General features: G+C 43.7%; 1 protein-coding gene across 2 annotated transcripts in view; it reads right to left on the bottom strand.

Annotated features, from left to right (window-relative positions):
- Positions 1–368: 368 nt before the first annotated feature.
- LOC115133640 (mitogen-activated protein kinase kinase kinase kinase 2-like) overlaps positions 369–16,603 on the bottom strand; it is a 31,230-nt gene continuing 14,995 nt past the window's right edge. Inside the window, exons 12-32 of one of the 2 annotated variants that reach the window (XM_029667081.2) lie at positions 12,664–12,774; positions 12,025–12,094; positions 10,827–10,885; positions 10,622–10,674; positions 10,318–10,356; positions 8,452–8,485; positions 8,142–8,304; positions 4,913–5,088; positions 4,324–4,365; positions 3,969–4,053; positions 3,810–3,889; positions 3,491–3,551; positions 3,115–3,247; positions 2,916–2,974; positions 2,732–2,835; positions 2,160–2,343; positions 1,927–2,019; positions 1,740–1,826; positions 1,517–1,587; positions 1,348–1,403; positions 369–1,233 (exon numbers count right to left, since the gene is read on the bottom strand). In XM_029667081.2, the coding sequence (XP_029522941.1) occupies positions 1,146–1,233; positions 1,348–1,403; positions 1,517–1,587; positions 1,740–1,826; positions 1,927–2,019; positions 2,160–2,343; positions 2,732–2,835; positions 2,916–2,974; positions 3,115–3,247; positions 3,491–3,551; positions 3,810–3,889; positions 3,969–4,053; positions 4,324–4,365; positions 4,913–5,088; positions 8,142–8,304; positions 8,452–8,485; positions 10,318–10,356; positions 10,622–10,674; positions 10,827–10,885; positions 12,025–12,094; positions 12,664–12,774 (1,848 nt within the window). In that variant the 3' untranslated portion in view covers positions 369–1,145. Of the gene's footprint in view, positions 1,234–1,347; positions 1,404–1,516; positions 1,588–1,739; positions 1,827–1,926; positions 2,020–2,159; positions 2,344–2,731; positions 2,836–2,915; positions 2,978–3,114; positions 3,248–3,490; positions 3,552–3,809; positions 3,890–3,968; positions 4,054–4,323; positions 4,366–4,912; positions 5,089–8,141; positions 8,305–8,451; positions 8,486–10,317; positions 10,357–10,621; positions 10,675–10,826; positions 10,886–12,024; positions 12,095–12,663; positions 12,775–16,603 lie in introns of both variants that reach the window. The other variant, XM_029667080.2, reaches the window with a different exon arrangement.

The following is a 16,603-nucleotide window of genomic DNA, read 5'->3' on the forward strand; positions in this document are numbered from 1 at the left end:
CCTGGTTTGCCCTGTCCGGGGCCACAGTGTCCCCCATCTCTCCATGTCTCAGCCTCCAGTATCTATGCTGCAATAGTCTATGTTCCAGGGGGCTAGGGTCAGTCTGTTATATCTGATATAAATCTCCTGTCTTATCTGGTGTCCTCTGTGAATTTAGCTATTGTCTCTCTAATTCTCTCTCTCCTCCCTCCCTCCACTCAAATTCTTATTTACAATGACGGCCAAACCCTAACGACTCTCTCTCTCTCTCTCTCTCGTCTTTGAAAAAATGTATTGTTTGGCGTAAATTAAAACTAAATATACATAAAATCTCTTAAATCCATATTCCCACATCATGATTTTCCTAAAAGAAAATTCAAAAAGCAACATGCATGCTCCTTCAAGTGTATTTCATGGATGATGAGTGTTACATTGGGCCTCATACTGCACAACCAAACCAAACCAAAATCATTAAACACAACAGAGTATCACTACCAGTCTTTGAGCACTTTGTGGCAAACAAACACACGTTGCAAGCCCTTTTTAGTGCAGGAATAGTCTTCATCTGGGTCTGGGAAACAGGCCTTTAAATTGATCTCAGTAAAGTATTTCAAAGCACTTTTAGAATGTAGTAGCCCTCTGATTCTATGGCACATATTTTCTAAACTATTTATGTTGCCATCTTGGAGTGGCGCCACCTATGCCACGATGTTACATAGTAATACTACAATTAGTGGACAGAGCAGGGTGGTGTTCACAATGTTGTTTAAGGAGACAGATCAGACTTCAGTTATCAGTCAAACCAGTAAAAATAGACAATGGGGTTATGCAAGCTTAAAGGTAGTTTGTGTCATTCAAGGGGTTAGAGGTCACGACAGGGGGCTCTCTCTGACAAGTCTTTTTTTACACGTCCTCCCACGAACACACACCAGCTCAGTTATCTCCCTGCGGTTTAGTGTGTGAGAGTCTCCCATGGTCTGTCTGTTCCCCATATGCAGGTAGAGGGGGTTAGTTCAGTTTAAGACAAGTCTACAGTGAGGGGGCTTGTTCGCTCGTGAGTTTATTAGGTGCCAGAAAAGCACTTCCCATCTCAAGACACACTCTTCTTCTCTTCTTACTTTAATCCCAATTTCTATTATTTTCTTTCAGTCCTTTTCTCTCTTCTCTCAGTAGCTGCTTTCATGGCCTGTCAGGATATAGAGGTTGGTCATGGCTGACGGGTCCTCTGTGGGGGTACTCTGAAGGACGATATCCCTACGGAAACGACAAAAGATCGAATGTGATTGATTTTCTCAGATAACCTTTGACCCCTAATGCGAACACACATAATGTGGTATTCAAGGTAACAGACCAGCGTTTGGAGCATACCTGTTCGTCCCCAAGACCTGGAATACTCTGCTTTCGTCTGTGATTTCCTGCGTAACCTACAAAGATGAACGTAAATGTATTTCACTGTTTCGGCGAGATAATATACTTCCAATGCAGATCAAGCCTTTTATTTTATTTTTATGAGTGCATTACAATGAAACATAATCACCTCATTTGTGTGAAGACTCCTCCCTTTAAGACCATGCTTCCAGAAAGCCAGAACACTGTCCTGTAAACAAACTAGCCACACAACAGTAAAGTCACAAACAAAATCTTCCACGCACGTAGTGTGTGGCTGTAACTACAGTACCTCACCCCTGCCTGTACCTATGATGTGGTGATGAATTGAGAACATTCTATGAAGTATTATTGAGATTGAATGAAGTTAGTACTTAGTGTTTCAATGGGGAAGTCAAAGACAAGTTCAGAAGCCAGCTCCTTGGAGGGAAGACCTTGTAGGTTGACAATCTTCACAGTCTCTGTAAAGTGACATTAAAGATACCGTTAGTAGTGGACATTAAAAGGCAGGTGGTGCTAATGATATTCTAGGTAGGATGTAATATATTCCAATAGACTCACTCTCCAGTACAATGAGAACCGTGTCTCTGTCCAGCTGTGTTGCCTGCATGGCTCCCGGTCCGGCTCCGGTCCGGGTCCGGTCCGGCGTACTCTCTGTACACACACGCACACACACACATGCACATATACAAAGACAGAGAGAAAGAAAGAAAGAGAGAGAGAATTAAGGTTATACAATTTCTCTACACAATGTCATACGGTTCAAATCCTAATATCGGACATCTCTGTGCTACCTGGTGAAGAATTTGGTGTGCCGTTCAACTCTATGATGTCGAACTTCAGCTGCTGGTTGGATGGTGGTTTCCCTCCCTCTGCAGCACAGTCCCCAACCCCTACACATAGCTGTGGGAACTCATCCTTCACTAACACCAGTAGCTCAAAGATAGGGAGCGAATCCGGTAGACGTATGTCTATATGCTGAGAGGAAAAAAGTGTAGAAAGACCAATTGTACAAGTCTTACAGACACGGTTCATATACAAAAGTATGTGGACACCTGCTCGTCGAACATCTCATTCCAAAATCATGGGCATTAATATAGAGTCGGTTCTCCCCTTTGCTGCTATAACAGCCTCCACTCTTCTAGGAAGGATTTCCACTAGATGCTGGAACATTGCTGCAGGAACTTGCTTCTATTCAGCCACAAGACCATTAGCGATGTCAGGCACTGATGTTGGGCAATTAGGCCTGGCTCGCAGTCAGAGTTTCAATTCATCCCAAAGGTGTTCAATAGGGGTTGAGGGTCAGGGCTCTGTGCAGGCCAGTCAAGTGTATGTTGTATGGAATAATTGTTATGTCGATACACACCTTGAGCTGCAAGAACCTCTGCAGAGGCTCATACCACAAGAGTAGAATTAGACCTGATGGAACAGCCCCACACAGGAACGTGCTGTCTGTGTGTGGGTTTCTTGCTAGGAGAGAGGAGAAAAAGCCATTTCAAACAGCTTTCTGTGTTGTGATTGAACATAATGCAGTGCCAAATTTCACTTACCCACGCTGCACCTTCGACAGCCTTTAGTGTCTGGTATCTTCACAGTTACAGCATATTTCCTGCTGATTTACATTTCATATATTTTTTACTTTAAATTAGGACAGGCACATACTGTATATTGAAGACAAATTGAACCCGAACACATTGATGTGCACGCACGCACACACACACACACACACACACACACACACACACACACCCCCTCTGCCTGGGGTTGATCCTCTCAGTGAGGCGGTTGGTACTGAGGGACAGGTGACTCTGTTTCTGCTGCTTGTGGCCCCTCTGTTCAAACAGAGCCGTCAGACTGTGGGAGTACAGCTGGGAAGACTTCCCTGGGGATGGGGTTGGAGAGGGGAGGAATGGTAAGAACCCGTGTTCAAATTTAGCAGTGCTTGATTGAGCTTGCCTGGTGCAATGCAACCAATGGAAAAGTCTCAAAAGTGCAAACCCCGCCCACCTGGAACTCAAGCAAACACTGAAATACTATTTGCAACCAGGTCTGGTTTATTACTGGAGTTGATGGAGTAGGATCCTATGAACAACATGATAGGTGTGTAATTGAGGTAGAGCTCTACCTGATACGGACATCAGGACATTGTTCATGACAAACAGCCAGGTACATCTTTGTGGGAGCAACTGTGGGGGGAAGAGAGAGGTATTCGTTTGAAGTTTTATTAGTCGTATGTACAGGATACACATAGTATACACTGTCTAACGAAATGTCTACTCGCAGGTTCCTTCTCGACAATACAACAACAATAAGATAAGAATATGAACATGAATATAAAGTAAATGGCTCAGTAGAATAGTATTAGTGGTATGCTCTGGAATTTTAACGCAGACTACCCACATTAATTCATACTTCCCCACATTCATCAATATCTAAACTGTTACCTTCTCCAGGGTGTCCTCATGGAGCTCGTTGAGGTTGAGGGTGTAGACACCCTCTTCTGCCCCCAGAATAAGATACTGATCTGAGGAAGAGACAAGATCATGTCACGGCCATCTGTAAAGACCTTGTCTTAACCTCTTTAACCCGTTCTGGACCCCTACCTCTCGTTTTAGGGAGAATCCAGGTCACAGCACAGTGGATCGTCAGAGGACAACCATTGAAGACTTTAGAGAAACAGGCACCCATCTACGAAACAAAAGGATACACGTTGTACTATCACGGTGGCTATTTCTACATTGCTGTACAATAAGCATGGTTGGACTATTATAATGGGTTTAATGTTCATCTTAGCAAACCGTTGTTGCAGTGAGCATTCCGTCAAGCGTTTTTGAGACCAATAGCCATTAGCTACATAGCCTGTTCATAAAGCATGTGGAAATATTGTTAGTTATTGATGCAACAGCCTCTCTGTACTGTCTTAGGGCACATGCTGTTTGACTAGACCTCTGCACTTACATGAACTTGAGGGGTAGGAGGGAGTCCATGGCAATCAGCTCTCTAGAAATGAAACAGGGTTAAACACAACAACAACAAAGAAGGATAACGGTGTCGTTCAAATGAGGATGTTGTTTAAATTCATGTCACAAAGCAACGCCCTAGGATCTGGGCGTCTCTGAATTCTGTCTTCCTACATGAAATCTTACAAAAATATGGTTTATTAAAGGGGATATGGAAGAATGTATTGAAACATGTTATTAGGTTAACAAACCACACACTTTTTTGTCAGTACCAGGGTTGATGTCAATTCCATTTCATTTCAGTCAGTTTAGGAAGTGAATTAAAATTCCAATCAAAAAATGAATGACCCTTTACTACTATTATGCTGGAATTTCACTTATTCCTTGGAAGTGTCTGACTTCACATTGAATTGAACCCCTGAGTACTGGCTATGTACTGGTTAAGGCTACCGTCTACTGGTAGCCTCAAATCCATACAATGTGTTGAAGCCAACTGCCACTGCCATTCAGCAACTACAGTATGGATATGAAGCTATGTACAGATACTGTATGTTATGAGGCAACATTTCCCTGTGTTTTAAACTCACAGAGTTCGTCTTCCTCCTCAGTGTGCTCCACTCTGGAGAGAGAGGGGTTTGTCTGCATGATGAGGTCACCCCTTCTGTCTTCTTCTTCTCTGCCTGTACGGCGCCCCCCTCAGAAACACTGGGGTCACTACACCACTGTCTGCTGATGTCCTGAGTTGCAGAACACCTGGCCAAGACTGGAGAACCACACAAGAGGACGAAGGAGGGGGGAAAATCATGTTGAAACGGGCTGTCGATCTTAGCATAGATGGAATTGGATTAAAACACACCGAAGATACACTACCGTTCAAAAGTTTGGGGTCACGTAGAAATGTCCTTCTTTTTGAAAGAAAAGCACGTTGTTTTGTCCATTAAAATAACATAAAATTTATCAGGAATACAGTGTAGAGATTGTTAATGTTGTAAATGACTATTGTAGCTGGAAATGGCAGATGTTTAATGGAATATCTACATAGGCGTACAGAGGCCCATTATCAGCAACCATCACTCCTGTGTTCCAATGGCAAGTTGTGTTAGCTAATCCAAGTTTATAATTTTAAAAGGGTAATTGATCATTTTGCAATTATGTTAGCACCGCTGAAAACTGTTGTTCTCATTAAAGAAGCAATAAAACTGGCCTTCTTTAGACTAGTTGAGTATCTGGAGCATCAGCATTTGTGGGTTCGATTACAGGCTCAAAATGGTCAGAAATAAAGAACTTTCTTCTGAAACTCGTCAGTCTATTATTGAGAGGTGACTCCGAGATGCTGGCCTTCTAGGCAGAGTTGCAAAAAAAGAGCCATATCTCAGACTGGCCAATAGACTGTCCGTTTCCAGCTACAATCATCATTTACAACATTAACAATGTCTACTCTGTATTTCTGATCAATTTGATGTCATTTTAATGGACATAAAATGTGCTTTTCTTTCAAAAACAAGGACATTTCTAAGTGACCCCAAACTTTTGAATGATAGTGTATATCATTTAACATATTGAGAGCTTGGGACTACAAGGTTCTATCTGCAATGATTCTTAGATAATTGGCTTAAAAGTTCCAAACCCTCATTGGTTGGAATGGTGTCAGCAATTTTTATCTAGTATTCTTTCGAACTTAACAACATGAATTGGGGGTATTTAGAGTACTATTTAGGTAGAGAACAAAAATGCAGATAGAACCGTTTAGTCCCAAGCTCTCAATATTATGACTGCATTATAATAATAATAATTTGGTGGGTGCTTATATTTGTCCTGTTATACACTGTGTCATGGAAATGTGTTTTTTTGCATATCTCAACCCTCACTGAGGCACCTGCAGGGAGTGGGGTCATGGCCAGGGTCACTAGTGGTTAGAGCATTGGGCCAGTAACCGAAAGGTTGCTGGATCGATTCCCTGAGCTGACAAGGTAAAAATCAGTCGTTCTGCCCCTGAACAAGACAGTTAACCCATTGTTCCCTGGGCACCGAAGACGTGGATGTCGATTATGGCAAGCCCCCCGCACCTCTCTGATTCAGAGGGGTTGTGTTAAATGCGGAAGACACATTTAAGTTGAAGGTATTCACTTGACCAACTGACTAGGTATCCCCTTTTCCCATTGCACAGCTCCCCTGGAGCAATTAGGGTTAAGTGCCTTGCTCAAGGGCACAGCTCCAGTATTCGAATCAGCAGCCTTTCAGTTACTGGCCCTACGCTTTAACATCGTGGCTACCTGCAGCATTGGAATATACTACTAACTAGGCAAATACGGAACAGTAATTCTGTTGTCAATACAAATACTGACATCAACAGACTTCAGTAAGTATTCACAACTCTTAACTTTTTCCACATTTTGTTGTGTTACAAAGCGGGATTAAAATTGATCTAACCATAATTTTCTTGTCAATGATCTACACAAAATACACTGTAGCGTTAAAGTGTAAGAAAAATGTGATATATTTTTTTTTATGAATGGAGAACAAACCCTAATACAGTATAACTTGATTAGATAAGTATTGAACCGATTTAAGTCAAAACTGTAACTAGGCCAATCAGGAACAATGTTATCTTGGTAAGCAACTCCAGTGTATATTTGGCCTTGTGTTTTAGGTATTTGTCCTGCTGAAAGGTGAATTTGTCTCCCAGTGTCTGTTGGAAAGCAGACTGAACCAAGTTATCCTCCAGGGTTTTACCTGTGCATAGCTCTATTCTGTTTCTTTTTATCACAAAAAATGTCATCCTTCCCGGTGACCAGCATACCCCTAACATGATGCAGCCACCACCATGCTTAAAATTATGAAGAGTGTTACTCAGTGATGTGTTGTGTTGGATTTGCCCCAAACATAACGCTAAAGTTAATTTCTTTGCCACATTTTTTGCAGTATTATTTTAGTGCCTTGTTGCAAACAGGATGCATGTTTTATTCTGTACAGGCTTCCTTCTTTTCACTCTGTCATTTATGTTCGTATTGTGGAGTAACTACAATGTTGTTGATCCATCCTCAGTTATCTCCTATCACAGCCATTAAACTCTGTAACTTTTAAAATCACCATTGGCCTCATGGTGAAATCCCAGAGCAGTTTCCTTACTCTCCAAGTTAGGAAAGGTGCCTGTATCTTTGTAGTGACTGGGTGCTTTGATACACTATCCAAAGTGTAATTAATAACTTCACCATGCTCAAAGGAATATTCAATGTCTGCTTTTTTTGTTACCCATCTACCAATAGGTGCCCTTCTTTCGAACCATTGGAAAACCTCCCTTGTCTTTGTGGTTGAATATGTGCTTAAAATTCACTGCTCGACGAAGGGACCTTACAGATAATTGTATGTGTGGGGTTACAGAGATGAGGTAGTAATTTAAAAAATCATGTTAACCACTATTATTGTATACAGAGTGAGTCCATGAAACGTATGTGACGTTGTTGTTAAGCACATCTTTACACCTGAACTTATTTAGGCTTGCCATAACAAAAGGGTTGAATATTTATTGACTCAATACATTTCAGCTTCCAATTTTTTATTAATTTGTAAACTTTTCTAAAATCATTATTCCACTTTGACATTATGGGGTGTTGTGTGTAGATCAGTGACACACAATCTCAATTGAATACATTTTAAATTCAGGCTGTAATACAACAAAATGTGGAAAAAGACAAGGGGTGTGAATACTTTCTGAAGGCACTGTATATTAATCTCAGCACCCAGAACCAAATCAGTTGTCATGACAGATTGAAATATGGCCTGTAAACATTGACTCTGTGTGTGGATGTTCCGTACCTGACGTGAAGTTTTTGGGTGTGTGGGTGGAGTCGGGCCCCAGGCTGGAGCTGGGGCCAAGGGTGAGGTCCTTGTCCTCCAGGGTGGGACAGAATGAGCTGATGGCAGGCAGGGAGGCTGTGGAAGGGCTGAATAACCCACTCTTCCTCCCACCATTACCCCCCTACACAACCAGAAACATTAGACAAAGCACTGTCACATAATACAATAGGAAATAGCTGAAAGGTATAAAGGATTATCTTCATATCTTGTGTTACACTTGATTGTTTCAGAAGATCTGTTTTTTTGGTGTTCTGTTATTGCTACTTACACCAGCAGATGGCACTCTCTTAATGGTTAAGCTCCTGGAAAAAGAAATAGTCAATGGTAATGTTAGTGTTACACATATAACTTCTCAGAATGTCTCCCCTATGTGGAAGCTAGGTATAAATTGCAACAGCACATGACTGAATTCCAATGCATTTCCCCCTTCCCCCTCATTCCATTTGAGACTTGCGCTTGAGCCTTTTACTTTGGGTCCACCAGCTTCAAACAGCTGGGAAAGAAAACACCTGTGGTTATTCACATTGATTTATAAAAGATGGTACAATGATCCCCTACAATATTACGTGTTTGTTTTCTCACATACAGTGTAGAATTTTAGCAATCAGGAAATGGCAGAGCGATACATTGGCAGCTTGACACGATTTCCACTAGATAACACAGCCACAAAATAATAACAGCTTTCCCAATTTGACAACAGGACAATATCACTACAAATCGCAACACTGTCGAGTAGGTAATACTGTGAAACACAATCATTCCACTACTACTGCAGATATATTATGGACATTTTCTGAAATTAATTGTAAAACAGGCTCCCTGCCTGTGCCATTAAACCCCTACAACTCATCCAGAACGCCGCAGCCCGTCTGGTGTTCAACCTTCCCAAGTTCTCTCACGTCACCCCGCTCCTCCGCTCTCTCCACTGGCTTCCAGTTGAAGCTCGCATCCGCTACAAGACCATGGTGCTTGCCTACGGAGCTGTGAGGGGAACGGCACCTCAGTACCTCCAGGCTCTGATCAGGCCCTACACCCAAACAAGGGCACTGCGTTCATCCACCTCTGGCCTGCTCGCCTCCCTACCACTGAGGAAGTACAGTTCCCGCTCAGCCCAGTCAAAACTGTTCGCTGCTCTGGCCCCCCAATGGTGGAACAAACTCCCTCACGACGCCAGGACAGCGGAGTCAATCACCACCTTCCGGAGACACCTGAAACCCCACCTCTTTAAGGAATACCTAGGATAGGATGAAGTAATCCCTCTCACCCCCTTAAAAGACCTAGATGCACTATTGTAAAGTGGCTGTTCCACTGGATGTCATAAGGTGAAAGCACCAATTTGTAAGTCGCTCTGGATAAGAGCGTCTGCTAAATGACTTAAATGTAAATGTAAAAAGTCTTATGTGTAGCACCATTAATGCTCATGCACTCTCTACTAAATCAAAGGTACATCAGATTTCCTTTCTTTGTGGGATGCTTGCTTTCACAGTCTATAAACTGACATGGGGTCAATTATGTTGGCTCTTATTAGGACAAGATTTGGAGCAGGGCAGGGTCAATTATGTTGGCTCTTATTAGGTCAAGATTTGGAGCAGGGCAGGGTCAATTATGTTGGCTCTTATTAGGTCAAGATTTGGAGCAGGGCAGGGTCAATTATGTTGGCTCTTATTAGGTCAAGATTTGGAGCAGGGCAGGGTCAATTATGTTGGCTCTTATTAGGTCAAGATTTGGAGCAGGGCAGGGTCAATTATGTTGGCTCTTATTAGGACAAGATTTGGAGCAGGGCAGGGTCAATTATGTTGGCTCTTATTAGGTCAAGATTTGGAGCAGGGCAGGGTCAATTATGTTGGCTCTTATTAGGTCAAGATTTGGAGCAGGGCAGGGTCAATTATGTTGGCTCTTATTAGGTCAAGATTTGGAGCAGGGCAGGGTCAATTAATTGTGAATATGCATACCCCAACAATAATAATCAGTGATCAAATATTATTTAGTTCTTTATCAGATAATGTCAAGTATTCAAAAGGTAATAATTTCAATGTGATTAAACAAACTTCCACAGCTTCCTTGATAAGAGGCATTGTCGCCGGGTAGAATACTGCTGAATAGTGTTTTTACAATGGGTGGTCTGCTGGCCTACCTCAGCTGCAGAGCTTCCTCCACACATTCCAACAGGCTCCTGAAACAGGAAGACAAGATGTTAATCTCTCTCTGGAGCCACTAGTTCTGAGAACATGATGTGACAGAGAACCACCTATTCTGTGACAATGGGAGGGTTGGAGCTAGTGTCTTCTGTTATGGATTCAGGTTTTAAAATTATTGTTCTCCTGTATACTTGCGCTAGTGGGGACGTCAGGTCCATGGCCATACACACAAACAGTAGATTTGAAATAATGCTTGACGTACTGCTACCAATAGTAAACTGTGGAAGAGGAGCGTCTTACGGTGACTCAGTGTCCTCTTCTGAGACGTCCCAATCGTCTCCGGACGAGCTTTGCTGAAAAATTACGAAGAATCATCAACAACATACACAGCCATAATATCCCTATTAATAGAACTCATACATCCCCCACTGCCCCAAATAGCCATTCTATGTTGACTTGACCTTAAACTCCAACATGTCAAACACAAGAAAGAAATGTGACTCACCATATCAGGATAAGGCTCTGTCACTTTCCTCAACGGAGGTCCAAACTTCACCTGGTCAACTAAGGGAAACACAACTAAGTTGATAATGAGGAAAATGTACACTTCAATACAATATATGTATTTAATAACTGCTGAGCCAAAACATGTTTTATATGGCATGATCATTTTATGTGATGAATTAACTATCAGTGCCAGAGGATAAAATCCAGGTGGATCTGCTATCCCACTGTCCTCTTATCATCCCCTGTTGCCTATTCAGATCGATTGGTAAACTACTCTCATACTGAACCCATATCACTGTGTTACAGTAATACCAAGTCATCAGCTTCAGGCAACTTTACCTTTCACCCCAGAAGACCCATTGTGATGCCCAAACAAGAAGAGTTACAACCCCCCTCTCCACTAGCACCATGTATTTGTTTTCGTGTTGACATGCTTGTCTAAATATAAGCTGTCTTGTCCCTGGCAGCTGCAGCGTGGGCGCATTGTCCACCATCACCACACCCTGTGTATGCTGTAACCTCAGTGATAGGAGACACAGCAATAGTTCCTCAATCACCCCCCCCCCACTCCTCGCTTTCCCCACCTCCTCCCCCAGAACCACGTCAGAGGACTACAGAGGGAACATGCCATGTGCGTGTGCAGGACAGTGACCCCTCTATGACCTCTCTCTGTGTCGGGTGACTCTGAGACTTGGGGACTTCATCTCCACCACCTCCAAATCTCAATGGGCTTCTTGTCACAGAGGTCAGGAACCTAAGTGTGTTGTGTTGTGTCCTGCTCCATCTGCCCCAGTTTCACACATTATGCCAGTAAGGGTGATGTTGACCTCAACTCTCCAAGCACACACAATACACACGGATACACATACACACACAAACACACAGACATACAGACAGATGCGCATGCTCACACACACACAAACTCACGATCGACAATCAACACACATACACGGCCCTTCTCTAACTACAGATGAGAGATCACTTGAATTACCGTGGGCGGATGTACCGTATTAACAGTAATAGCCAGACCACATTTCAGATGAAGATGTTCAGGGCAGAAGCCTCTCATTGACATTGTTTATTAGGATGGTTTTTCATATGTTGACATGAGTACTTCTATAAACTCTTCACACATTGTTGTGTGGGCTGACGATGGGGTTTCAGTGTACAAATTGTGTAGGGATTTGAAGACTCACACTGCTCTTCAGATAGGGTCCTCAGGAGTTTCCCTGCAGACTGGATCTTATCAGGAGCAGCTTCTCCATTCTACAGACAAACACATACACACACACGGATGTGTTATACATTCACAGAATAAATCACACTAGGACCAAGCAATGTTCCAGAGAGAGCTAGGTGATTGCCATGTGTTACAAAGCAAGTGTGTGTGTGTGATTTGTATGTTTGTGTGTGTGTCACGCCCTGACCTTAGAGAGCCTTTTTATTTCTCTATTTGGTTAGGTCGGGGTGTGATTTGGTTGGGCATTCTAGTTTGTCTATTTCTTTGTTGGCCGGGTATGGTTCCCAATCAGAGGTAGCTGTCTATCGTTGTCTCTGATTGGGGATCATACTTAGGCAGCCCTTTTTCCCACCTTCAGTTGTGGGATCTTGTTTGTGTGTAGTTGCTTTCTGCACTGCATATAGCTTTATGTCCGTTTTGCATTTTGTTGTTTTTTGGTGTCATTTAAAAGAAAAGTGTAATGTACGTCTACCACGCTGCACCTTGGTCTCCTTCTAACAACGGATGTAACAGTGTGGGTGTGCATTCGGCGTGTGTACTTGCATGCCTGCATGTGTGTGTGCATGTCTGTCTGTCCTTGGTCACCTATCCTCACCTCCCGATCGATGTCGTCCATGCTGTGTGTGGGGTGGAGGTCAGGGTTATTGGCCATGTCCAGCAGCTCAATAATCAGGTTACGGGTCAGCAACTGGGTCACAAACGGGTGCTGGGGAGACGACAAGAGATACAGCTAATGACCTATAGCTTTTATGTGGCACGACATCAATACATCACTTCATCATTAGTTTCCTTGATCTCTCTCAGCAGCTGTATCCGTGTTATGGGCCCCTATGGAAATAAACACAGGATCCTAGGATGGCTATGCTTTTAGCACCTCAGACAGAGGCTTTAGATCAAATCCAATTTTATTTGTCACATGCGCCGAATACAACAGGTGTAGACCTTACTATGAAATGCTTACTTACCAGCCCTTACTTAACCAACATTGCAGTTCAAGAAATCGTGTTAAGAAAATATTTACTAAATAAACTAAAGTAAAAAATAAAATAAAAAGTAACACAATAAAATAACAATACAGAGTCTACTGTATATACAGGGGGTACCGTTAGAGTCAATGTGCGGGGATACAGGTTAGTCAAGGTCATTTGTACATGTAGGTAGGGGTAAAGTGACTATGCATAGATAACAGAGAAAAGCAGCATTGTAAAATCAAATGTTAATAGTCTGGGTGGCCATTTTATTAATTGTTCAGCAGTCTTAGGGCTTGGGGCTAGAAGCTGTTAAGGAGCCTTTTGAACCTAGACTTGGTGTCACGCCTGCTCCCGCTCTCCCTCTCTGGCGCTCGAGGGTGCCAGGCTACCCTTCATTACGCACACCTGTCACCATCATTACGCGCAACAGCGCTCATTGGACTCACCTGTACTCCTTCCCTTTGTTGATTGCCCTGTCTATAACTGTCTGCTCCCCCGTTTGTTCCCGGTGTCAACATTAATGTCAATATGTGTTCATGTCCAGAGACTGTCCTGTCCTGTTCCATGTCCGTTGCTCATTAAATGTTCACTCCCTGTACCTGCTTCTCGTCTACCAGCGTCGTTCCTTACACTTGGTGCTCCGGTACCACTTGCCGAACGGTAGCAGAGAGAACAGTCTATGACTTGGGTGACTGGAGTCTGACAATTTTTTAGGCCTTCCTCTGACACCGCCTAGTATATAGGTCCTGGATATCAGGAAGCTTGGCCCCAGTGATGTACTGGGCCGTACGCACTACCCTCTGTAGCCCCTTACTGTCAGACGCCGAGCAGTTGCCATACCAGGCGGTGATGCAACCGGTCAGGATGCTCTCAGTGGTGCAGCTGCAGAACCTTTTGAGGATCTGGGGACCCATGCCACATATCCTGAGGTGGAAAAGGTGTTGTCGTGCCCTCTTCACGACTGTCTTAGTGTGTTTGGACCATGATAGTTTGTTGGTGATATGGACACCAAGGAACTTGAAGCTCTCGACCCGCACTACTACAGTCCCATCGATGTTAATGGGGGTATGTTTGGCCCTCCTTCCTGTAGTCCACGATCATCTCATTTGTTTTGCTCACGTTGAGGGAGAGGTTGTTGTCCTGGCACCATACTGCCAAGTCTCTGACCTTCTCCCTATGGACTCTCATTGTTGTCGGTGATCAGGCCTACCACTGTTGTGTCATCAGCAAACTTAATGATGGTGTTAGAGTTGTGCCTGGCCACACAGTCATGGGTGAACAGGGAGTACAGGAGGGGACTAAGCACACCCCCCTGAGGGGCCCCCGTGTTGAGGATCAGCGTGGCAAATGTGTTGTTGCATACACTTACCACCTGGGAGCGGCCCGTCAGGAAGTCCAGGATCCAGTTGCAGAGGTAGGTGTTTAGTCCCATGGACCTTAGCTTAGTGATGAGCTTTGTGTGCACTATGCTGTTGAATGCTGAGCTGTCAATTCTCACATAGGTGTTCCTTTTGTCCAGGTGGGAAAGGGCAGTGTGGAGTGCGATTAAGATTGCATCATCTATGGATGTGTTGGGGCGGTATGCGAATTGGATTGGGTCTAGGGTTTCCGGGATGAAGTTGTTGATGTGAGCCTTGACCAGCCTTTCAAAGCACTTCATGGCTACTGACGTGAGTGCTACGGGTCGGTAGTCATTTAGGCAGGTTACCTTTGCTTTCTTGGGCACAGGGACTATGGTGGTCTGCTTGAAACATGTAGGTATTACAGACTCGGTTAGGGAAAGGTTGAAAATGTCAGTGAAGACACTTGCCAGTTGGGTCCACCCATGCTCTGAGTACACGTCCTGGTAATCCGTCTGGCCCTGCGGCTTTGTGAATGTTTACCTATTTAAAGTTCTTGCTCACATCGGCTATGGAGTGCATGATTCAGTGTTGCTTGCCTCGAAGCGAGCATAAAAGGCATTTAGATCATCTGGTAGGCTCGCACAACTGGGAAGCTCGCGACTGGGTTTTCCTTTGTAGTCCGTAATAAATCTGCAAGCCCTGCCACATCTGACGAGCATCAGAGCCGGTGTAGTAAGATTCAATCTTAGTCCTGCATTGACACTTTGCCTGTTTGATGGTTCATCTGAGGGCATTTCTTATAAGCGTCCGGATTAGTGTTACGCTCCTTGAAAGCGGCATGTCTTGCCTTTAGCTCGATGCGGATGTTGCCTGTAATCCATGGCTTCTGGTTGGGATATGTACGTACGGTCACTGTGGGGACGACATCGTAAATGCACTTATTGATGTTGCCTGTGACTAAGGTGGTATACTCCTCAATGCCATTGGATGAATCCCGGAACATATTCCTGTCTGTTCTAGCAAAACAGTCCTGTAGCGTAGAACAAGCGTCATCTGAACACTTCCGTATTGAGTGAGTCACTGGTGCTTCCTGCTGTAGTTTTAGCTTGTAAGCAGGAATCAGGAGGATAGAATTATGGTCAGATTGCCAAATGGAGGGCGAGGGAGAGCTTGTTTGCATCTCTGTGTGTGGAGTAAAGGTGGTCTAGAATTCTTTTTCCACTGGTTGCACATGTGACATGCTGTCACGCCCCGACCTTAGAGATCCTTTATTCTCTATTTTGGTTAGGTCGAGGTGTGACTAGGGTGGGCATTATAGTTTCTTTAGTTCTAGGTTGGCTTGGTATGGTTCCCAATCAGAGGCAGCTGTCATATCATTGTCTCTTATTGGGGATCATATTTAGGCAGCCTTTTCCCACCTGTTTGTTGTGGGATCTTGTATTTTTAATTGTTGCCTTTGAGCACGACAAAGCTGCACATTCGTTTCTTTGCTCTTTATTGTTTTTGTGCCAATTCTCATATTAAAAGATGATGAACCCAAACCATGCTGCATTTTGGTCCGGTCTTGGTAGATAGTATGGTCTACAGTTTTTCATGAGGTTCTCTACCTCAGGCGAGCAATACCTCGAGACCTCCTTAATATTAGACATCGTGCACCAGCTGTTCAGTCCTGCCGCTGCACGGACAACCCAGCCATCTGAATATTATCCGTGTCGTCATTCAGCCATGACTAGGTGAACCATAACATATTACAGTTTTCAATGTCCCGTTGGTAGGATAGTCTCAAGCTGAGATTTTCCAGTGATTGCACGTTGGCCAATAGAACGAATGGTCGAGACGGGTTACACACTCGCCGATAAATTTTTACAAGGCACCCCGATCTCCACCCCCTGTATTTCTGTCTTTTCTTCACGCGAATGATAGGGATTTGGACCTGGTCTTGGAGAACCTTTGCGTCAGACTCATTAAAGAAAAAATCTTTGTCCAGTTCAAGGTGAATAATCGCTGTTCTGATATCCAGAATCTCTTTTCGGTCATAAGAGACGGTATCAGCAACATTATGTACAAAATAAGGAAAAAACACACAAATTAGCAGAGTTGGTTAGGAGCCCATAAAATGGCAGCCATCCCCTCCAGCGCCACATTTTACCAGAGGTAAAACAATGTGGAGTATTAATCGTCTTTCAGGGGCTGTTCCTTATTATAATCCGGAAGGTTCGAG

The sequence above is a fragment of the Oncorhynchus nerka genome, linkage group LG8 (assembly GCF_034236695.1).
Source record: "Oncorhynchus nerka isolate Pitt River linkage group LG8, Oner_Uvic_2.0, whole genome shotgun sequence".
NCBI classification, from domain to species: domain Eukaryota; kingdom Metazoa; phylum Chordata; class Actinopteri; order Salmoniformes; family Salmonidae; genus Oncorhynchus; species Oncorhynchus nerka.